General features: G+C 39.0%; 1 protein-coding gene and 2 long non-coding RNA genes across 3 annotated transcripts; 2 read left to right on the top strand and 1 right to left on the bottom strand.

The window, feature by feature from the left end:
* The first annotated feature begins 1,236 nt into the window (after window positions 1-1,236).
* LOC120293413 lies at window positions 1,237-6,074 on the top strand. The gene is made up of 3 exons (XR_005551175.1): window positions 1,237-1,765; window positions 4,261-5,590; window positions 5,676-6,074. It is a non-coding gene; the product is annotated as an uncharacterized LOC120293413 (long non-coding RNA).
* Window positions 6,075-16,192: 10,118 nt separating this feature from the next.
* Window positions 16,193-18,488, top strand: LOC104443812 (L-type lectin-domain containing receptor kinase IX.1). The gene is made up of 2 exons (XM_010057339.3): window positions 16,193-16,433; window positions 17,046-18,488. Exons 1-2 carry the CDS (start codon window positions 16,399-16,401, stop codon window positions 18,247-18,249), a joined length of 1,239 nt encoding a protein of 412 aa, XP_010055641.2. The 5' UTR covers window positions 16,193-16,398; the 3' UTR covers window positions 18,250-18,488.
* Window positions 18,489-19,747: 1,259 nt separating this feature from the next.
* LOC120293349 lies at window positions 19,748-22,221 on the bottom strand. Its single transcript, XR_005551105.1, has 2 exons — window positions 21,638-22,221; window positions 19,748-19,989 (listed from the first exon to the last, which is right to left on the bottom strand). It is a non-coding gene; the product is annotated as an uncharacterized LOC120293349 (long non-coding RNA).
* Between the last annotated feature and the right edge of the window lie 2,169 nt (window positions 22,222-24,390).

Genomic DNA, 24,390 nt, shown 5'->3' with positions numbered 1-24,390 from the left:
CCACTCTGCCGATGCAGAATTCGAAGTTGTAGGTGACTCAATGGGATTTCTAAGGTTCATAGATTTGTTTGGAACTAACTATGTAACCATCGTAAAACAATTTTATGATTGTGTTATGAGGTTCTTGTACTTAATAAGTGCACGTGGTAGTGTGTACGGGACACCCTACGTACTGTAAAAGTGCCTGTGACTCATAACAACGGAAGCATCTGCGATATTAAATCAGAATTCACATCAACAATCTTAGATATGATTTCTAATTAACATGCAATTTTCTCTTATTTAATGAAATATAACCTATGTGCAATGCAATTTAACCAACTGACCTAATTCTAACGATGGACAATTTCTAATTAAATGGACCTAGCAACAATCATTAAATGACATGCATTTCATGAACCTAATTCTATATGCCATGTGCATATATTTTTGTATTTTTTTAATAAAAATTCGTAATTAAAAATTACTAATAATAAAAATCTAACTAAAGTGAGATATTATCTATTTTAGGTTAGGAAATAGACTAATTTGAATCCTATTTAACCTAGAAATTTATATCAATATGCAATTTAATTCCAAAATACCATCTAACCTAGATGTCATCTAAACATGCATTGTAATATAATTAGAAATGTATCTAACTATTCTATCACAATTCTATCTAGGAAATTAATTATAACCTACATGATATGCAAATGCAATCTTTTTTGTATTTTTGGGATAAATAAAGAAATTAAAAGATAAGCATCAAATCATTCATGTGATTAATTATTCCATCTAAAGCCTTATAGATGAAATAAAAAATTACAGTTGTGGATTAGGCAATAAATTCTAATTTGGAGATATATCTATCCTATGCACATTAGATACTGATAAACATATATTAAATAGTAAAATATGCAAATATATTAGAAATGTGCATCTTCCCTAATTGGAGGATATTATTCCAAATTTGGACCAAGCACAATTGGACCGGATCCTCCTCAATGGGCCGGCAACGAATGGTGACGTATGGGACTCTCCGTACGATTACTTAGGCAAGTCTCTTGGTAGCATAACGTCTCAGCGAGGGGGACCACTGAAACTAGAACGCCACCAATGCTGGAGGGATTATCTGGACTCCACAAGACTAAGCAAGGTCCAGCAAAGTTGACTTTTGTGGGGTTGAGCACGCGAAGGAACCTAATTTGAAATATTGCGCAGATAATATTCCGAATAGAATGCGACAGATGGTACGGCTCGGTGGTGCTCGATCAAGGAACTCTCGGTTCTCGGCCGACGGCAAGGCCCTAAACAACTGATGAACTTTCACCAATGAAAATCGGAGTCGATTGGTCACCGCTAGGACTCCCCTATGCGACTGAAGTAGAATTTTTTTAATGGCCCTTCCCTCCTTTCTTCACGAGCGTAGCTGTGCTCTCTGATCTCCGATTCTTCAATCACCACACTCTTGGTGAATTTCATTGATTTCAAGTTGAGGGACTTCCAGTGACCGGCAAATCAAATGGCATGGCTAGGCAAGGGTTCCCATTGACGAGACTGCCGTGGGAGGCGCACTGGATTGGAGCTTCTCTCCGAGCGGGAGCCGAATCCGTAGATTCTGGTTTTCTCAAGCCCATGACTTTGCATTCAGTCCGCACATTCTGTCGTCGATTTGAGACTCAACACATTCACCCAACATAACTTTTCTAAATGAATCGTGCTTCTTTGACCACTCTGCCAATGCAGAATTCGAAGTTGGAGGGGACTCAGTGGGATTTCTAAGGTACATAGATTTGTTTACAACTATGTGTAAAACAATTTTATGATTGTGTTACGAGGTTCTTGTACTTAATAAGGGCACGTGGTAATGTGTACGGGACACCCCGCGTACTGTAAAAGTGCCTGTGACTCAGTAGCTTCTTCTTTGATGAGAAAATAGAGCTTTGGTGTAGATTGTGGACTATGGAGTAATCTGGAATGGCATAATATGACCCCACTATGCTGAGCAAAATCAGGGATTCACTGGGTCAACTAGTTGGAATTAATGAACTTATAGCTCATGAGTTGTTTGTGTTTTGAACTACTTTTTGACATGTGGGTAGTTTCTTATGATGGCTTAGGGGGCAGCCAGCATCTTGTTGTAATCGCCTGTTCATTTGTCAATTATGTATTATTGTAAAGGAGTGATTCTTATTTTCCTGAAAACTCCACGAGTCTATCATAAGCTGCTTGCTCTGGTTCTTTTCGATTGGAGGGACTGTTGGAAGATGTAACCCCACAACGGAAGGCTTTGACTGATAATGTTTTATAGGACCAGAAGCATTGTAATCTGTACTTAGGTTAGATCCTTCCAGATATTTGACAACACTGAATTACTTACGGTGCAAAAATCAATCCAAATATACCTCTTTATACCTTTAGCTTCTTATAGTTCTAACTGAGAAAGATGAAGAACTCAAACAAGATCAAGCGAAGAGAGGCGGCGTTGGAGCTGGCGACCTCGGGGCGGGTGGACAGGCCGAGGTTCGACCCATGTCCAGAACCCCGAGCGCGCGCTTCTGCTTCTTCGTCTCCGTCTTCTGCTTGAAGATCATTTGTCGGGGTTTGCTTTCAGCATGGTGATCATATCAGTCGGGTTGTAACTCAGTAGAGCGGAGGAGGAGAAAGTGAGAGAGAAAAAGAAAATTCAATGCAGGAGAGGAAATCTTTTGAAAGACAGAAAAGAATACACTTTCTCTGTTCTATCTTCTAAGATCAATCTTACTTGACTTGCTTCAGCACTTTGGACTTGAGCTGTTCAACATTCTTCGAAACTCTCTCTTCAATACAGGGATCTCTTCAGCATTCGTTGATGATCTTGATTCCCTGTTCTCTATTCTCTCACCTTCTCTATATTCTTTCTATCTGTTTTCAGAGCTCCTTATGTAAAGCAAAGCAGAGTATTTATATCAGGGTATGTAACAGAACTCGGTTACAAGGGAAAACCGAATACAGTAACTACTTTAACAGAAAAACCTATTTGACTACGCTTATGACTTAGCGATCCGAGTCATTGATTCTTTGAGCATCTCGTTCATTGATCGTCGATCCAAGCTGGTCTTCTTTATAAGATCTTTGCCGTTGATTTAACCCTATGACTTGGCGATCCAAGTCATTTGCTGTATCGCCAAGTCCTCTGTTTTTGCTGTATTGCCAAGTCCTCTGTTTTCGTTTTTCTGCAGCACACTTTGTTCCTTTGTACTTAACACTAACATCCTGAGTTTTTTATTTGATACCTTCATCAGAAAGCAATTTATTATGTATGCTATCCACTGCCATTAGATATACTTAAGTTGAGTGGGCATCCTTTGAGTTTGCTGATTTTGTCCATGAAGAGGGAGTCCCCACACATTCTGAAACTTTTCAGCAGGAAAAGGCTGATCCCTAGTCATCTGAATTACTGAGCACTTCTGAACTCATCTCAGCAGTTGGCCATGCAGGGGTCTTTAAATATCGTTCTCTCGCAGTTTTACAACAAAAAACAAACTTAAGTTACAAAATCTCTGGTGAGAAGGAGGATATTTTGCATGATGTGGAATGGCAACAAAATGGCAGTACATCTACTTTGCCTAAATGTAGTCATTCTGACATCAACTTAACAGAGATGTGGCAACTGAACCTAGACATTCTTCGGATAACTAACAGAACGTCAGCGCTTAAATAAAACAGGGAGAGCACTGGGCAGTATCAATTACTGGTATGGAATTTTAGTGGGGATATTACCAATTGGCTTAATGGACCTAAGGATGGGAAAGGGATTTCTTGTTTGGGGATCTCATCTGGACTGGAACTTATTTGTGGCTGATGAGTGAATTGATACCTGCAGAGGCCAAACATCCTTTTAAGATTGCTGTATCTGATGGTGAAAAAGCTGGTAAATTCTAGTCTAGAGAAATAATAATCTCCTCTGCAGAATCTAATGTCAGAAGATACAGGCCCCAAGAACTTCATAGATAGTGCTGATTCTTACAACTCCACCAAACCCCCCCAAAAAAAAATCTATTCCAAGGATCTGCCAGTGGCTAACAACTCAAAATTGATCTTGCACGAGAAGGAAAGCACCTCTTTGCTTTCAGATTATTACCTCAAAGTTGCCAATATTGAGGCAGACAGCTGTGTCTCAAAAGCTGCATCTTCTACCCTTCATGCAGATTATCATTTAAAGTTTGTAGCATCTGGAAAAGGTGAATGCAAACTTCGTTATGAGAGCACTAACACCATTTGAATTCTTTCCTGAAGGAAAGGAAGAGGACAATCATCGTCCTGCCCAGGAACAACATACCATGAAGATACACTGTTTAGGACATGTTAAGCCTCAGGCTGCTGTTGCCAAGGAAGAACATGCATTTGCAGGGGCATTTATTGGTGTCTTTGTCAGCCTTTGTCTTCACCTGGTTGATACAATTAAAACTGTCATTCAGTCTTACCGTGCAGAGCAGAAATCTCATTGCTATATTGTAAAATTGATTGTTTCTGAGAGAGGTATGCTTCATTGGATTCGAAATGATATTGACAGTGTCATTTAGAACCTCTTTCACTCATAACAACTACGATTGCCTGTTATGTATTATATTGCCAAATTGCCGATGAAATTTGTTCCATATTGGTCTCATTTGCCAAGTCTTACTGGGCTATATCGAGGTATCTCAAGCAAAATTGCATCTTCAGGTCCAATTTCTGCGATTTATACTGTCACATATGAGTCAGTAAAAGGCACTTTACTTTCTCTTTTCCCCAAGGTAGTTTTTTTCCTCATTTTCCTTTCGAAACTCTCTTTCTCCACTTTTCTGGTGTTAATCTTTTTGCTACGTTAAATGTGGGCTAGGTTTTGAATGCCCCCTTCTAGCCTCAGCAAGGTTTCAAATGGTCCCAACTAAACGGTGTGTTTTCCAGATATATCATCCGCTTCTTTGTGCAGGAGTAATACTCCATCACGTGTTGTGTTGCAGGTGGTGGTGCAAGAATTGCTACCTCTTTTGTCTACACTCCTAGGGAGAGCATAAAGCAGCAGATGCACGTGTGTTCTCACTATCATAACTGCCGGTATTCTAGTGTAATACTGTTACCATAATCTCCTCATTTAATATATTAAAGTTAGTCGGTTGGAGGTTGTGATGGATTTCGGATATGTCTTCCTATGATCAGATTCCTGCATCTTCTTGAGATGTTTCTCCGTAGCAGCCTCATTAAATAATCCCCTTGCTACTTCGTCCTTGGTTGTCAAGCATGTTTTGAGCACGTTTTGTTTGTTTTAGTTCATTTGCCATGCCATTTACTCTTACTTTTTGTTTTGATGGGGATGCATTGGTTGGAATAATCATAAGAGGTGGTATGCCTTCTTTACATGCTGGGTGGGGAGCTGTGCTCTGTAGAAATGGTCAAGGTGGATATGAGGATGCACAAGATTATGGATTTTGTTGTCATGTGGTGGCGTGTAATCGTCATTTTCTTCGGCAAGTGAACACTTAATCTTGCCATACACCACTTGCAGTTCTACGTATATGAGAATCTAAAGATGTAAACACTTTCCTCGCTCCCGCTCAGTGCTCGACTGAACACATTGCTATCGGTTGGTTGTCTACTCGCCTCCCAATTTCCTTTTTGAGTCCATGGATAATTCCAATTTGCTCCACAGCGATTTCCCTCTTTTGCAGCTTGCTTGTGGAGGACTAGCAGGATCTACTGCAGGTTTATTCTCAACTCCTTTCAACACGGTGAAGACAAGATTACAAACTCAGATTTGGTGGGATGTCATTGCATATGTATGTCTATGTGTTAATCTATAAGCAAAGTAAGGGGTGATGTTGAGTGAAGTTTTCATCAATTCCTTGGTTCAGTTTTTTCTTCCTTTTTGTTTTTTTTCCCAGTACAAAACCAAAAGTAGGTGGAGACTGTCCTGTTTGTGCAAATTCTGAGTCAGCAAATTGACAGAATGGATAGTATAAATCACCAGAACTTGAACATGTGAGTGTGAACACATGAAACTTTTGGTTTCATGGAAACGTAGGAGAAGAAAGGCAGTATGAAGTAAGAACAACTATACACTGGGGACATGGTGGTTTGTTTGTCTACGATGATCATTTTCTGTAAATCAGCTAGAAAAAATTACATTTAAGGTCCTCCTCTTATCTGTTGGATTATAATGTCTCAGTTGCTGTTTTCTGTTCTTTTTTTTTACTCTGTTTTCTGTTCTGTTTTCTGCTCTGTTTTACTCTGTTTTTATTTATTTATTAAAAAACAGCCAAGTTCAATTTAGTTATTTATTTAGTGTTTTTGTTATTTTCTAGGAAGTTAATAGCACGTTTGTGTGCAGTTATGTGTTGCACGTACGTGAGCAGTTTTTGCTTTGTTTAAGTTGTCCTGTACTTGATAGTTTCCTTTAGAACAGACGTATGCAAGTTTGTGTTCTGTTTCTCTGCACTTTTCTTCCTCATATGAAAAATATAGCTTTTGGTTTTCTATTTTCTTGTTTACTGTTTTGATCACTAACAACATTATCGATGCCATTTTAACTTTGTTTCTGCTCATCCACTCTTCTTTTTTCACACCAGCTAGAACTGAGTTTTGTGTTATCATCCATGGATTCAGGAATCACTGAAATATGTACACTGTTATTTGGCAGTTATTTCTGCAATTGATTAATAATTGGAGGAATGCAGGGTAAATCAGCATGACTTGCCCCAATTTTGAGAAATATGCAAAACCATGTCAACCATTTATTTCGGGGTTTCATAACAGTATAAATCAAACTTTTGTCCCCTTATGAAAAAGAAATGAATTTGTCTCATTATTGAGATTATGAAAGCTAAATGAGCTTGGATCTGTGAATGGGGCTTTACAGCCTCCTTTAGAAACTTTATTATATCAATTGAAATATGAACTGAATCAATTTCCTTCACTATAGCATGTTTTGGATGATAATTTTGTAGATAAAAACCTTTCAGTTGGTAGGTGTAAAAAATTATTAGTAAAAAAATTTACCATTCACTTGATTTACGATAAATTTTTAGTAACTTCCCAAGACTATTTTGAAATTACTAACTTTTTTTTTTTTTGGTTTAATATCCTGAAAAACGCTAAACTTCACTATATAATTTTGTTACTATGAAAAACTTTAAACTGATATATTTATGAAAAAATTATCCTAAATGACCTTAAAAAAATTCTAAATTGGTACATCTGTGGTAAATCTACCCCAAATTAATTTTTGATCTTAAAAAACCCTAAACTGGATTAATATACCTGCCATTAAATTGGATTAATACCACAAAAAAATCATAAAACTGATAAATCTCAAATCAATACATCATTAACTATAATATATTATTCAACTTAGCATTTTGACAGTAAAATTAAATAAAAACTAATAGAAGATAAATTTATCATAAGTGTAATATTTTTGGACAAATTTGTCAAATGTGTATCAGTCTAAGGTTTTTGTGATAAAAAAATTAGTTTAGAATAAATTTGTCATAAATGTATCAATTTAGGGTTTTTCAGATATTAACTTTTTTTTTATTATAAATATTTTGTATACTACTCACTATGTTTTTTATTATCTTTTACTAGCTTCTAATTTCATTTTGCATCAACACTATCATTTTACCAATCTTGTATGAATTGCCCAATCTTTATGTGAGTATCTTACCAATTCTTATATAAGTGTTAAATTTATCAACTTCTATATGAACTGAGCAACTTTTATTTGTACAACTTACTAGCTTTTTCCTATTAGGTTACCAACTAGTTTTAGCTTATCATTTATCGTTTTAGTTATTTATCAGTCCTTTTTTTATAAAGAAATTTACCAATTTTGTTTGCCTTGCTTGTCAACCCATTAGATTACCAATTATTTAAAAAGTTACTATTGACACCTAAATTTTGACGATATGATTATTCATTATATAGAAATTAGAGATTAATTTTTAACTCCTAAACATAAATATTATAATTAATTTGCATAGCATTTAATTTTAGGAGTATTTATTATTTAGTTTCATTAATTGCGTTGGATTAGTGACGGGTGATAAATGGCCATGAGCTCAATAAGGTCAGTAAGGTAAGGTGAAGAGTTAGACTGAGCCTACAAAAGCATGAAATTCAAGCCTATTAAATACCTTACGTGGCTGAAAATTGCATATGCCGCGCATGGGTAATCAAAATTGGAAAATTTTGAAGTCAAGAAAGACACGGCAAAGAGGAAACATGGGCCGAATACGTGTGATCTTTGGCAACAGAAGGATAGTGAGCGGATTCGGCGAGAGGGGATTTAGAAGATCGACTAAAAATAAAAAGGAGAATTCAAAGAAGGAAACAAAGTGAGGGAAAATCAAGAAAGGAGATTGGTGCACGTGTGTGGCGGTGGAGGGGAAAAAAAGCGACTTGAATGGGATTTTCCCATTGTTCGAGGAAAATATTTCAGCAACATGGAAATGACTCATCCAGTGTGGAGGCTCGTGCGAAATTAAAAAGGAAAAATATGAATAAAAGGGAAGTGGGAGATTTACGTACTAAGAGGGGTTGAGCACAACAGTGAGAATATCAAGCAGTAGATGGCCGGCAGCCCAAGATATTCTCTTGCTTTTTCAAACAGGATTGACACATATAAATAAGAAGGAAATAAGAAGGAAGAGACTATCGTAAGGGAGGCCACACACAATAGAATACACGGCCATTGAGAGGAAACACGTGGTGAGTAGAGGGAGGTCAGAGAGGAGGGCACACGAGCTGAACGAGAGGAGAAGAAAAGACCAGAGAGAGAGAGAGCTCGACTAAGCCTTAGCCAAGACGCCTCTCCTGCTGCGTCACCGTCGCCATGCCCTCTATCGACGTGAGCCGAGCCCTGCTATCTTGCCATGCTGCGGCACCTGACAACGCCCGCTCGCTACTCGTCATTGCCGTTGACACTGCGTTGCCACTGCCCAAGCCGAACCACAATAAGGAGCTGTTGCCTTCATCTGCCCCTGTGCTGCCAAGGCCGATGGCACTGCTCGTGTCGCAAACTTCTTGTTGCACTGACCTGAGACGACCCACTGCTATGCCACCTGTCACACTTGACGACGCTGACCGCTCCCTGCTGTTTAAGCCCAACGCTAAGCTGCTGCCTCTGTTGGCCGTTGAAGTGGCATCCCAGGATCAACATAGATAGAAACTCGAACATATTGGAGAAGAAGACGGAGATTTGTGTGCCTAATTTGGAATCCATTGTTCTTTATGGAGAACGACGACAATCCGATGCTTAGATGACGAGTCGACGCTCAAGTTTTTCTCCTTTATGGCTCTTGGATCCTGATGTGATGAGATTGCTCCTCACGGCTTCCTTATGTGAGGTGAGAGAATGTTCGTGGAAGAATGAGAATTAGAGGATGGATCTTAGCATTATTTATAGAGTTTTGAATGGACTCGGCTCATACAAGTCAGGCCTATATTCGATTATTAAGAAAACTTTATGTTTTACCTTATTAGACCAATCCCGTAAAACAGTAAATTATAATCCCAATTAATGTATCTCACATTAGAAAAACTCTTACATTTTCCTACTTTGATTATGTTAATTGAGACTGTATTGCATGTGCGCACATCTATGTTGATCTAGTGATAATTCTTAATAGTCAATCGTATCCCATAAAGTTTCAAACACCGAATCATGGTCGTAACTGCATGTACTCACATAGAACCTTTCATAGTCACGTGTGTTTTCAACTTTACCGATATTGATTCAATAATAGATAACACCTCATAAAGAGTAATACTTTATGTGTTATTTCTTTGTCGGATACTATTCTCTTACCTTAAGTGTCACTGAAAATTGGATGTTCCATTAGAAAATATCCTTATAGTTCTAATGAATCCACATATGTTTTATCTTTATAGTTAACATTTCTTTATGTGTAATCAAGATATATGCTCAAGGTTGATAACCAGATGCCCGAGCCTTCACTTAAGACTTACACAATACCTTGAGATTTTCATTACATATAATCAACTCAATAAGGTGACCACACATTCATGAATACTTTATTGAATGTGTAATACATATATAAGTTTTATTAGAGCAAAATCAAAATGGCTTCCACTAAACAACAACATCCAATGATGCTTCTCAACCCATATTTATAACATGTCATTTAAGTACACAAGGGTGGAAGTCTTTAGTTAGTGGGTCTACAATCACATCATTTGTGGAAATATGCTTTACTATAGTGTCACTATCAATATCGTTTCTTTATGGTCAAAAACTTGACCGCCACATATTTAGACCCTTTGAGACCTTTATTGTTGTTCATAAACAACATTGAAGAGTTATTGTCTTGATACAACCATATGGGTCTATTCATAATATTAAATGTGGTCAATTCCTTAATAAGGTTTCAAAGTCAAATATCTTGAGTAACAGTTGAAAAGTATGCTACAGACTCTGTTTATACGGTAGAGGATAACATAGATTTATGTTTACCATTTTGTTATAATACTACACTTTTTGCTAATATAAATATATATTATGTTGTCAACTTCTTGTCATATTTACAGCTAGTAAAATATGCATTCTAATACTCTACTAGTTTTAGATCTTGAACATGTTTGTCAACATATAGTTTTCTTGTCCCTTTTGGTATCTCAAAACCTTATTGGCAGTAATCCATTTGATATATTATAGCACCCAACTTTATTCGACTTGGAAAACATAGATATGAGATTGTTCTTTACTTCAAAAGAATAACAACACACTTTCAGACATGATACGAAAACTAAGTTCCGTCTAAAGGAAGGTACATAAAAGTGTTTCTCAATATCAAATGGAAACCATAATTTAGAATATAGAGTTAAAACAACATCTCCCACTTAATCGATGTTAAATATTGTTTTTCATGATGAATTATGATTAATCCTGATTTGGCTTTCTTAGATTTATGAATCCCCTTATGGTAAACAACGCAATTTGTTGCACTGTTATCTAGCCACTAAGAACCGGATGAGACTTTCGATAGGAATTGAATTCATAAACGAATGCCAATGAATCATTAACTCTAGACTCACGCTTTGACAACCAAGCTTTATATTCATTACTCTATTTCTTATGTGTTATTTCTTCCCACAAAAGTAGTAAATGATACCATTTCTCTTAAATAGTGCTATCCTGAGACCAAATTGTTAGAATAATTGGTGGTTTCATAAGTTCCTTTATGAGTATGATTTTGGACTTCAAATCTACCATCCTTAGGACATAGTCCTTAACCTCATCAGAATCATCAAACCTTATGTTGAAAAATCATTACATTTATTCCAATCTCGGCATTAAACAAGATACAATTTCAAGCTACCAAGGGTTTTATCATCATTTTAGCAATGTAGTTAACTAGTAAACCATTTTCAAGTGTTCCTAATGGAACTCCTCATGGTTAACGGACAAATTCAATTGCCATTTTCCTAAGTAGCAAAAAATACTTTCTAGTTCCATATCATTAATGGTGAGATTGCCAACTTATTCTTGTAAGAGTAATATGAACATCTAGTAGCTTCATCTCAAACTGAAAATTCTTCTTTTACTAAAAATTTGACCCAGTAAGAACCTTAATCACAACGAAGTTACCATTACAGAGAATGTGACTTAATAACAAACAACATATGCAATTAGTATAATGTGAGTACTGTGTAACTTGAAAACCTTATAAGTACATATTTCGAGAACTACATGCATCATCATATAAACATCTTTTGACAGAATACATGACATGTAATTGTATACTCATCACATGACAACGATTACGAGAATATATTCTAACATCTTGTGAATTCACCACTTTTAGGTGTATGAACCACTAGAATTAGTCACTCCTTAACTATATGCTGTACATGTATTTCTCCATGAATTAATACATAATCACTTCTTTTGAGAATATGACCACGCATTAGAATATGTGACATCCCATCACAATATGAGATCAATATTTTTCAAATCCAATCAAGTGTGCCACTTTGGCGGTCACAACCCAATTGAATCATTGAAACTCTCTCATATCATGGATATAAATTTTATGACTTACATTGACTTTATACATGTGATTTTAGACTTGATGACATGGGCAATTTGTCACTAAAATCACACGTCATGCTAATCACATTATTCTATTCATTAATATATGCTGAACTTTATACATGTTATTAACGAATCAATACTCTACACAATCTTTATGTGATCATATACATGTGAGCTTGTAATGTATTTCCAAAATCATAGAGAAATACGTGAAAAATATGTAAAAATACCCCAAAAATCTTGTATTTTAGGGTTTTACATATATTTTCGCATTCATAAAATCATCAAATATATAAAATAAATACATCATAATGTAGAAAATTCTCATACAAGCACGCCTGTACCAACCACGCGTCAATCCAATGTCACACGCGCCCTCACACGCTCGTCCTTTTGAGCCGGCCTGAGACTGGCTTGACCGGCCGGCGGTTTGACCAGTCAATGGTCAATCGGAGTCGGGTTGACTGATCAACTTGGGTTCAGTCAATTCGGGTCGTCTCAAACTGGTCAACGCCGGTCAACCCGGGTTAGGTCGACCAGCTGGGAAATGACGTCATTGGTGATGTCATTACCACCCATTGATGTCCTCCATGACGTCAGCATCCTATGGTGGTGCCGCAAGTCGGTGGGTGACGTCATCCACCTCCTTAAATGGTCACGCGCTCGTACGTGTAAGTGCATGAGCGCACTCACCGCCAAGCTGTGGCACGGTGTGTGGGAGCATGCGGGGGCGCTCGACCTCCCTCAGAGGCCAGCGACCCACCAAAATGCTAGTTTCGATGAGTAGGACCCACATATATGATTAAAATGTACTTTTATTGGACAAAAAATCACGAAAATAGGCAAAATGTTCCAAAGGTAGGTCAAATCCGAAATGCTCATCGTCGACGCATTTGGCCTCCACTGGAGGCATGCCACCCACCGAATCGCTTGGTTTGACAAGATGAATCCAAATATGTTTTCAAAACCAAGTTTCAATGGACAAAATTTTCGAAAACAGGCCAAATGCAACAGTTCGAGTTCTAGTCTACAAGGCTTTGATACCAAATGTTAGCTATCAAAGCGGCATCTTAGGATCAATATAGCTAGAAACTCAAACATATTGGAGGAGAAGACGGAGATTTGCGTACCTGATTTAGAATTCATCATTCTTTATGCGGAATGACAACAATCCGAAGCTTAAATGACGGGGTGACACTCAGGTTCTTCTCTTCTTTGGCCCTCAGATCTTGGCGTGATGAGACTGCCCCTCACGGCTTCCTTATGTGAGGTGAGAGAATGTTCGTGGAAGAATGATGGTCAGAGGTGGGACTTTAGCGCTTTTTATAGAGTTTTGGACGGGCCGTTGCATCACGGGCCAAGCCTAACTCAGCCCATATAAGTTAGACCCATATTCAATTATTAAAAAATCGTTGTCTTATCTTATTAGACTAATCCCGTAAAACAGTAAATTACAATTTCAATTAATATAATCCATATCAAGAAAACTCTTATAGCCCCATCTTGCTATGGCTCGAGTGAATATCGACAATTTTGCTGTGCTCCGAAGCCATCAAGCGCCACCCCACTGCACCCGAGCTTCTGTGCTATAACTCTTGCAGTGTTGAAAAGCGAAGAACAGCGACTTCGTGTGAACTTCAGCAACGTCCAACAAATTCACTTGTGTCCTCGTGTAGTCTTAGAGGGTTCTCGGTCACCACCAGGCCTAGCAAATCTAGTGCTAGTCCAATCCACGTTTCATCTTTCCTGCAGATTTGTTGACTTCCATCGAGCGTGCGAATTATCCCTAGTTGAGGATTTCATAAGGGAGAGTTACCGCACCGTGAGCTTCATTGTCCACGAGTAACCTTGCCGCGAGCCTCACCGTACCAAGCAAAACCTCGAGCCATCCTTGCGAGCCGCACTTGCGAACATCAAGCCAAAATACAAAAATATTGCATTGCATTGCATATTGTGAGGTTTAGAATTGATTTTCTAGAAAGAATAGTTTAAATATTTTTTCTTAATTAAATTAGGACGCATGTTAGATAATATCTTCCAATTGAATTGCTTGTTGAGGTAAGTTTCTAAGTTAATATAGGATTAGGTTAGTCCCTCACTTAAAATAAATAATATCTCAGGTTAGGTAGATTTTTATTTTTATCAATTTTTAATTACGAATTTTCATAAAAAAAACCAAAAATATCATTTACATGTCATATAAAATTAGGTTCATAAAATGCATGTAATTTAGTAATTGTTACTAGGTCCATTTAATTATAAATTGTTTGTCATTAGAATTAGGCCATTTAATTAAAGTGCATGACATATAGTTTACTTTTCATTTAAATAAGAGAAACCCAAAAAGATATTTGAGTGGAATTACGACTTAATTAGAAATCATATTTAGATTGATAAATATGATTTTCTGACTAACCCTGCAGATTGTGTTGTATCAATGTAAGTATTTCTGTTTGTAATTTATCTATTACCTTGAGTGTTCAATAATGATTGCACTCTGCACAATCACCTTGCCTGTTAGAGGACAGATTAAAATCAAATCAAATTGTCTGCAAAATATTTTTGATAATAAAAGAGAAAAGGCCGTGTTTGAGTAATTTAGCGTAGTTAAGTTTCAAACTCATTTAATCTCTAGCTTATAGAAGTAAGGTATTTCTTTTGATGCTTTACTTTGGGTTTTTAAACTCACACCATAAATTGATTAGTGACACCATAAATCAATTAATGACAACTCCTAGATAAAATCGTTTAAATGCAAAGAACTTGAAGTTAAGTTGCGAATTTATATGGACTTGGAAGAGCTCGAACTAAGTTTAGACTTAGTAATCTACTAGTCCAATCCTCATACGGTTCCACCTGAGGTTAGGTCGCAATAGTTACCAACCTCAATTAGAGCGCTTACCAATTTTTCTCCACAATTAGTATTCGTAACCTACGTTAGTAACTCAAATAAGATGATATCCCATTTTAGGGATATCACGGGAAACTTATTAATATGGAAAAAAAAAATTACTTCGTGTTTTATGCCACCACGGTAGAATTCTGCCAATTCACCCATCTGACAGGTTCTCCCTGGAAGACAGGGCCATTGCCTTTAAACTGATAAAACGAAAACACTACAGCAGAACTCAATACTTCAGTATTTAATTTGTTTTCACATCAATAAATAAGACAATAGGGAGACTCGACTCATTATAATATTACTAATCTAAGTACATGCGTCTGACATATCATTATATTTATAATAGTGGGACATCTTGGGACAAAAATCCACGTCGTTTCGTGTGATAATGTCCTTAATTAGTTTTTTATCCACCGCCCAGAAGTGTGAACTGGACATTACAGTCGGCCATCAACCAACCACATTTTATCGTCTTTCTTAGCAGCACGCAATTCGTCGAGTCTATTTGTGTTTCCAATCGCACCCCACTGCGGGGGTTGTCACTTTGGCCACTGGAATTTGGTGCCTGAACCAGTTTTTCAGTTTTATCAAAGCCGAGCGGTGAGAATAATGAAGATGTTAACCCGCCCACACGGCGCTTTGAGTTCACAGGCAGTGACCAGATCTGCAAAAATCAAGAACACCCAACATGGAAAGCTTTGGAAGACAAAAAGATCAGCCACAAGCACCCACATCCCCATAAGTACTGGTCTTGATGGTCTCTCTGCTCAAACCCTTTTCAGCTTCGCTGTGCTCTTTGACAACACATCTTTCAATTTCCCATTATTTGGCTCTGAGAGCCTCAAGCTCTTAGACATTCGGGGGAATGCATGTACTGTCTGCTTACCTATATCTCAGCCCAAGCCACCCGAACTGGAGCCTCAATGACATCAGTGGCAGAGCTACGTACTCCTGGAAAGTGTATCTTTGGGATGAGACTACGGGAAACCGGTGGATTTTGCTGACTGATTTATGTTTAGCATCAACTCTCAACAGAGAACTGGGGGTGAGCAACCCGGGGAAGACCCAAACCAGCTTTGCTCCGCCGGTTCAAGACCGGCTCACAACGGGACCGGTCTGGTTACCCATTGTCAATTCCAAAGCCGGTCCCAGGATAGAAGCGGGACCCAATGCTTCACCCTTAACCCTAAATAAGTTCTTGTTCACTCACTTCTCTGATCAGCCTTGCCGTGTCTCTCTCTCTCTCTTCATCTCACTCTTAAACTTTAAGCTTCCTGGCTGACTACAGTCCCCTTGGACATTGCCGTTGACTTTACCTCAACGCCGATGCGTCGCTGATCTCGGTGCGGCTCGTGCGGTTCGTGCTCTTGGTTCTGCGCAAGCTCGACGCTTAATTCTTCACCTACTCTTTCAGATTCTCCAGGCCTTCTTTGACGCCATGGATCTACTCCTGCCATTCAAATTCTCTCTAAGGTACTCTCTCTATTCTTGTCCCCTTGAATCACTCAGACTCTTGTTTTCTTAGCCTCTTTTGACTCCTGCTTGTGCACTTTATATATTTATACTTAAAAATCGATGGACTTGAACAAGGTCGACAAGGGCCCTTAGTTTAGGGGTAATTGGCATGTCTAGAAAGTCGAGGTTGCTCTGTTGTGGTCTTTATGACACCAATAGTCATAAGGTAATCTATATGATTGCAGCCAATGAAGCGAGGTCTCGCCATGGAAGTTGTCGGTTCTTTTTAGAGGATCAAACTTTTTGAGAGAAGCTGATAACGGACACTTAATCCTACCATTACTACATGGACTACCGACACCAAATTTTTAGAGTGTCTAAACCATTTGGCCTCTCTATGTGTGATTTGGTCATCGAGTTTCCATACTTTCACACGTTTCTGAAGCTAACATTTGACCTTGTGGGTGATAATAGACAATTAAACATGGATGAAGTTTCTCTCTGTGGTGCCATCAATGCCATTTAAACTTTCCTCTTGTTTGAGACAATATATTTGGTTTCTCACGAGACATTCTACTGAGGGTAGCATTAGAATTCGTTGCTGACTGTTGATGTATTCATGTTTGCCAGAGTCGTTTCGGCTGCTGCAGCACTAGCTGTCGTTGCAGTTGCATTCGTGAATTACCATTACACCTCTCATCTTCCTCCTTATGAGGATATCTCTGGGCCTCTGTCCTTCTTGGAATTGATTTCCGAATTCAAATATATTGCCCCAGGATTGCTAGTGATCTGTTTCGCTTCAGATCTTCGTGACTTGATAGTTTTCCTTCTTTACCGGAGAGGTGGAGAAGTAGGCGATTTTGGCTTGAAATTAACCGAAGAGTTTGCAAAGATCAGTGGACTAAAGGAATACTCCAATGAAGAGTTGATGATTGCGACCAATTCCTTTGCAAATGATAGGATTCTGGGGAGAGGAGGTTTCGGGATAGTGTACAAAGGGCACGTAGGAGATGCTTCCACACCGGTCGCTATAAAGATGATGAACCCCAATTCGCACCAAGGGATAAAGGAGTATATGTCCGAGGTGAAGTCATTAAGCCAACTTAGGCACAAAAACTTGGTGCAACTTGAAGGCTATTGTCACGAGGCTAATAGATTCGCTCTGGTTTACGAATTCATTGGAGGAGGTAGCTTGGAGGATCATCTTTTTAAACCGGAAAACTTTTTGGAATGGGGAAAGAGGTACGAAATTGCTCGGGGATTAGCCTCGGCGCTGCACTACCTACACGAAGAATATCATGATCATGAATGCGTGATCCACAGAGATATCAAGTCCAGCAACATCATGCTCACTGAAAAGTTCGTGGCCAAATTGGGAGATTTTGGCTTGGCTAGGTTAGTCGACCATGCCAGAGGACAAAAAACAACTGAAAAGATGGGAACACTGGGTTACGCGGCTCCAGAATACCATAGAACAGGTAAGGCAAGTAAACAATCTGATATTTACAGCTTTGGAGTGGTTCTTTTGGAAATAGTATGTGGGAGAAGAGCCGTCTTTTCCCTCCATGGAGACCTACAAAACCTTGTAGAGTGGGTATGGAAGCATTATGGGCGCTGGAGTTGGAGCTGGCGCAGGAATTTTCTCCTTGTGGTGGACGAGAGGCTCCGCAAAGATTTCGTCAAGAAACAGGCGGAGGCCTTATTGATTGTGGGGCTGTGGTGTACTCAACCTGATGCTGGGTCCCGGCCTTCGACTGAAGAGGCAATGGCTGTTTTGAACTTGAAGGCAAAGCATCCCAAACTCCCCTCGAAGATGCCAAGTTTCAACATATAATTGACCCGAAGGTCTCGTCTCGTCTAGATGCGTATGTAAAATGTAGTGCCTTAATGCTGTCTGTTTTTATTTTGCTTGGAACTGATGTCTATTTAAGTGCGATGTACGTGAAAATCACCGTAATAGAGGTCATTATCGAAAAGCTGCTGTACTCGCCTTTTTCGTTCACCACTTTATAATGTTGTACAGTACTCAAAATATTTATTTACAGTAGATCATGTCAAATAGCGTCGTTTGAAGAGGGTTTTCGAGTTGCAATCAGAATTTTATTCTTAGGAACGAAATGAAGTGTCTTAGCAGAATAAGCAGCCACCGAAAATGAGCTACTGCATGGGAATCTTTGTTGCTGTTAAGGCGAAAGGAACAGGGAGTAACTATTTCTAATATTTTGAACCAAGCAGTGAAATAATTAATGAGAAATAGACTGAAAATAACATAAAATGGTTACATTCGCCACTTTGCGAAAGAGACGACTCGCAAAATTATACAGAGATGAAGATAATAGTTCAAACGATTATAAATGCACGTTTTATGAGTTTCTTATGCGTTTAGCAATAAAAGAAAAATATTCTCATAAGTCCTTTGGATTGTCCATACAATTTTTTAGTATCCACTTTTTTCAATTTTTAAAATAATGATGAGGCAAAATGTTTAAATTTTTGCTCGATCTAAAGTCGCCTGTCTTCAATCAAGTACCTCAACCTTTTAATTTTGGTTCAGTGAGAGGCCTCCTTTAAATAAATTCACATGTCATGTGATTTTGCTGGCGTGACTCGTTTACTCGGTAAACATTAGGCAACAGTAGCGACGGGGCTTGCATATGGTTTCTCCTTTTGATAATTGAGCGATAAGGGGAGAGAGAGAGTGTGTGTCGTGAGACAATTTAAGCCGTCCAAATATGTATCTATTGATAGCGGATCATCTCAAAAGACTACATCGAATGCCAATATTGATGATTAATGACTATTTAGCGGCATTAGCGTCCACGTTGACAATATCCATCCTTGATTTAAGGGACATCTCTAATGATTCACATTTGAAAAGTTGAGATACTTAGGGCCCATTTGATTCGATTTTGGGGAAATGACTTTAGGAAATTGCAAATATCTTTGAAGTAAAGGGGTTTTCCAAAATACTATACCGTTTGGTAAATTTTAACCTCAAATAGCATTAGAAAATAGTTTTAACATAAATACCATTTGGTAAAACTCACATTTATAACGGCTTTTGCTTTTTTTTTAATTTTTTTACTTCGAAAATTAAATCCGGTATGGGTTGGTTGTCGGCCAACCGCCAGCCAACCGTTGGATAGCCATATCTCGCGGTTGAACGGCCAGATTTGGCAGCCTGTGTCACGCCCTGATCCTCGGGCACGCACCCATCCTTCTCACTTGGTCGATTTTATAATGCGATATCCCAGGACAAAGTATCGCCGACCCTTTCGTTTATTAAGCACATGTGGAAGCAGTTAAAATCCCCAGACAATGAAACGATGGGATAGAAAAGCAGGGCCATATTTTTCATATTGAAACTTATAGCCAAACTTTTATACAAAACACAAACCACTTCATAACTATTCACTTCAAAAGGAATTCTCAAAAGAAGATAGACTCTCAGTCCATCTGGGTCGTACTCAAGACCCCCTTCGGAATTATCTTCTTCTTCCAAAAATCATTTTCCTCAAGTTCGCCTTCGAGTTCTCCTTCTCAGACTCCTCCTCCTCAACTCCTCAACGGAATCCTGAAATGTTTTTCCCCAAACTGGGATGAGACTACGTCTTAGCGAGTTCTACCCACTAAGCCCGATTAGTAAACCATTATACTACAGGCTGCTTAAACACGCACAGAGCAGAGGACTTACCTTGGTCTTAGATCCCACCTGCAAGTCAGTACAATTCATAATAGGCACCCAAGCAATCATAACACAGATCGAAGCATCGATCAAATTGACATAGTCGATTATATGCCAACAAGACCTCTCACGGTCATTTCTAATCGGTCAATCAATCCACGACATCAAATCAAATCAATGATCAATCGACCTAGTCGATTACATATCGATCGACCATTTCCGGTCATTCAAGCTATTGCTATACAGTCTCAATTGATAAAACCAATTACCGAGTCACGTGCATTCTCCGAGGTAATGCATTAATTTACCGAGCCCACGTGCCCTTTAAAATGCCATTTTGAATCAGCGAGCCCACGTGCATTCTCCGAGGCGATGCATCAAGTCACCGAGCCCACGTGTCTCTTCAAGATGCCAAATGTACTCATTGGGACCACGTGCATTCTCCGAGGTAATGCATCAAATTACCGAGCCCACGTGTCCTTTTAGATGCCAAATGTACTCTTTGAGACCACGTGCATTCTCCGGGTAATGCATCAAATTACCGAGCCCACGTGTCTCTTTTAGGATGCCACACTTAATCACCGAGCCACATGCATTCTCCAAGGCGACATACTTCGTCACCGAGCCATGTGCATTCTCCGAGGTGAAATATCTAATCATCAAGCTCCGTGCATTCTTCAAGGTGACGTACTAATCATCGAGCCACGTGCATTCTCCGAAGTGATATACCAAATCACCGAGCCACGTGCATTCTCCGAGATGACGTACTATTCACCGAGCCACGTGCCTTTCATGATGATTCATCCCATTTCTAAAGTAATTATCCACAATTAAATCAATTCAGCACAAATTAAAGCTCAATTAAATAAACGGACTGTGCCACGACGATCAACACGAGATTTCGGTCGTCGGCCATCTCAAACTTAATTTCCGAAAAATAAATAAATAATTAATTAATTTCGAAAATTAATTATTAAATATTAAAAGTTTCGTTTAGCTCAAAATAAGGCCCAATTAAATAAACGGACTTCACCACCATCATCAGCATAATATTCCGGTCACGGGCCATCTCAATTGAATTTTCGAAAAATAAATAAATAATTAATTAATTTCGAGAATTAAAAATTAATTATAATAATTCCAATTTAGCTCAAATTGGTGCTCAGTTAAATAAATAGACTTCACCACAGTCATCAGCATAAAATTCCAGTTCCGAATCAACTCAGTTAAATTTTCGAAAAATAAATAATTATTTAATTTAATTCCGAAAATTAATATTTAAATACTAAAAAAATCCACTTAGGCCCGAAAAGCCTAATTGAAGCCCACTAAGGGTCAGGAAAAATCCCGAGGCACTTCCAATAATTAGTAGACCACGTCTACTTACTAATTGCACAATCAATTTATCTAAATCGCATCACAATTGACTAATAATTGCTAATTTATTCTAATCTAACAACCTAAACACAATTAATTAAAACTAAACCAACCTTAAGCATAATTAGCCAACTAATCCAAGATTAGTGAGATTACTCACCAAATCGCACGCAAATCGGATCAATCCGACGGGGGCGACGCGAGGAACGAAACTTCCCAAAGCGACTTGCGCATCCGGGGCCTGGAAACGGCCCAAAACGGCCCACGAACCGGCTGGAAACCCACTCGCGGGTTTGCTGGTTCGGCCGCAAAACAGCAAGAAAGAGAGAGGGTTGGGGGCGGCAAGAGGTCGGGAGAGCGGGTGGTGGCTTGGCGAGGCCGAGCGGTGGCCCACAGTGGCCGGAGGTGGCCGGACGGGGCGGAACACGGGCTGAGTAGAGGCTGAATGGTGCACGGCGAGGACGGCACACGTGAAGGGGCGGTGGCGGAGCACGCGGCGTGCGCGGGCGAGTGTTGCGCGGGTGGTGGTCCGGCTCCGGTGCAGCGGTGATGAGCTTCGGCGAGCTAATTTTCTTCTTTGCTGGTTTTGGTCTCGTTCGCACAAAGAAGAACGAAGAAGAAGAAGATCACGTGGGATGAGGGAGAAGAGAGAGGAGAGAGAAGAAGAGATAAGAGAGAGAAGTTTTGACTAGTCAAAGAGGAGAGAGAAGAGAAAGTAAAATTGAACTTGGCAAGGGTGTGTTCGGTGGGGTGCTCACACGAAGGGGGAGGGGAGAGGAGAGAGAGAGAGAGAAAAAGAGAGAAAAGGGGAGAGAGAGAGAAAAGAAATTAAATAATAACATTATTCCTATTTTCTTTCTCTTTCCCTTTCTATTTTCTTTTGGTCTTCAATTCTTCTTCCTCCGATAATTTCTTTATTGAAATTTCGGACTCGTCAATAAATTGACGAACGATGAGACAAGGTCCTAAAAAGGAATTATGGCGCGCTTAAAATTCGATTCCCGAAATCGAGTTCAATTTCGTGGTTAAAAATCGATCAGACGTGATTTTAGTCCAATCCAACAAATTGAGTAGCTTTTAGGGATTTTACTGCAGATACACCCCTTAATGGCTTCACTCAATAAGTTAGTTAACTCGTGAGTGATTAGCTCAGAGAAAAAGGACCGTAAACACGTTAACGAAATGCCCATTTCACTTTATCGAAACGGGGTTGAATTTCAGGATGTCACAGCCTGAGGTCGCGAAGGTCAGATCTAGCCTCCAGACCACTAAATTTGGCCTTCAGATGGCCGAGATCTAGCGGCTTGACATTGCGACCTCAAGTGACGCCGCTGCTTGAGGTCGTGGAGGCTATGTCTGGCCTTTGGACAATCAAATTTGGCCTTCGGATAGCTAGATTTGGCGGCCTGAGGTCGCGACCTCAAGCGATGCCGTCACTTGAGGTTGCGTGGACAGGCGACGTTGCCTAGGTTGCGGGGATCCATGCAATGTCACTTGGGGTCATGGGTTGCGCCACCCCAGGCGATGGTTGCCAGGGATGCACGACCCCTAGGTAATGGTGGTGATCATCGGAGAAGCTCGACTTTAAGCGGCAAATTGGGCAAGATGAAGATGAACGGGGAAGAAGATGAACAGTGCAAGTTGCATTTCAATATGCCGAATACTCAAAGCAGGTCCAGACTTACATTAAGCTTTTAGCATATCCAATGCTAACATTTGGCTAACGAACTTCCTAAAATGCTTGCCAAACGCTTAGTATTTTTCCCAAGAGGGCTTTAGGGGCCCAAAATCTCTTAAAAAAGCTAAACCAAATGGGGCCTTAGTACATAAATGAAAATAGTTGAGGTACTCAATTGTAAAACGCGTAAAAATTCAAGTGATTGCGACATCATTATTGCTTAATTTTTCTAATAAAATGAGTCTACAGCATTACTTTTAAGGGAATTAGTGATCATCCGCTAAGGAAGGATTGATAGAGCAAATTTCCTATGATAAAGCAATCTTCTACAATATGTGCCAATCCCATTGATTGAGCCAATCTTCCGTGATTTGTGCCAATTCGATTGATAGAGCAAATCTTTCACGATTTGTGTTAATATTGTAGATTGTCATCTTTTAAAATCTTTTTTAATTGTGATTTTCCTGCTCATATACATGTTATAACTATAATACAAATCTCCACACCGATAAGTGTGCGATCAAACTCAATTCATACTTTTTCATGGTGTCAAAGCTTCTCAATTTTTTCCAATCTTATTTCTCTTCTCCACTACAATGTGTTCTTATACATCCTCCAACACTATTACCGTCTCAAAGGCAATTACTACCATCACCGTTGTAAACTCTTCATCCTTGTTATTCCTCTCCCAACTGCCTTTTGCTCTCAGTAATATATCCCATGTTCTCCAAATCAAGATGGATCGCAACAATTACCTTATGTGGCGAGTGCAGTTTCTTCCTTTACTTTTGACTTCATAGGTATCTTCAATTTGTCAATGGCTCATATCCTTATCTAGGACCCACTATCACTGATGCTGATAATATTATGATCGATAGCTCGAACCATAGTGCATGGCATTATCAAGATCAATTTATCCTTTGTTGCATCCTCTCCATTCTTACTGAATTTATTTTCACATATTGATGATCTTGAGACTTCTCATGATGTTTGGACCTCGCTTGAGAAACTTCATGCCCCTCAATCTCAAGCTCTCATAATGTAATTAGAATATCAGCTTCGATCTCTAAAAGAAAGGCTCTCTTTCCATGGAAGCCTTTGTTAAAAAAGACAAGAACATTGTGGATCAACTTTTTGCCGCTGCTCATCCTATCTCCGATTCCCAATTGGTTCTCAGCATCCTTGATGGCCTGGGTTCGAAGTATGATGCATCCATTACCTCAGTCATATTTCGT

Source organism: Eucalyptus grandis, chromosome 5, assembly GCF_016545825.1.
Source record: "Eucalyptus grandis isolate ANBG69807.140 chromosome 5, ASM1654582v1, whole genome shotgun sequence".
Lineage (NCBI taxonomy): Eukaryota > Viridiplantae > Streptophyta > Magnoliopsida > Myrtales > Myrtaceae > Eucalyptus > Eucalyptus grandis.
Note: the sequence above shows the minus strand (reverse complement) of the source record. Positions and strands in the feature narration are given on the sequence as shown.

Excerpts from the sequence above, each read along its gene's own strand:
- LOC104443812 (XM_010057339.3), top strand. The coding sequence starts at position 16,399 with ATGGATCTACTCCTGCCATTCAAATTCTCTCTAAG. Across the intron at positions 16,434-17,045 it reads CCATTCAAATTCTCTCTAAG|AGTCGTTTCGGCTGCTGCAG; the intron begins GTACTCTCTCTA and ends CATGTTTGCCAG.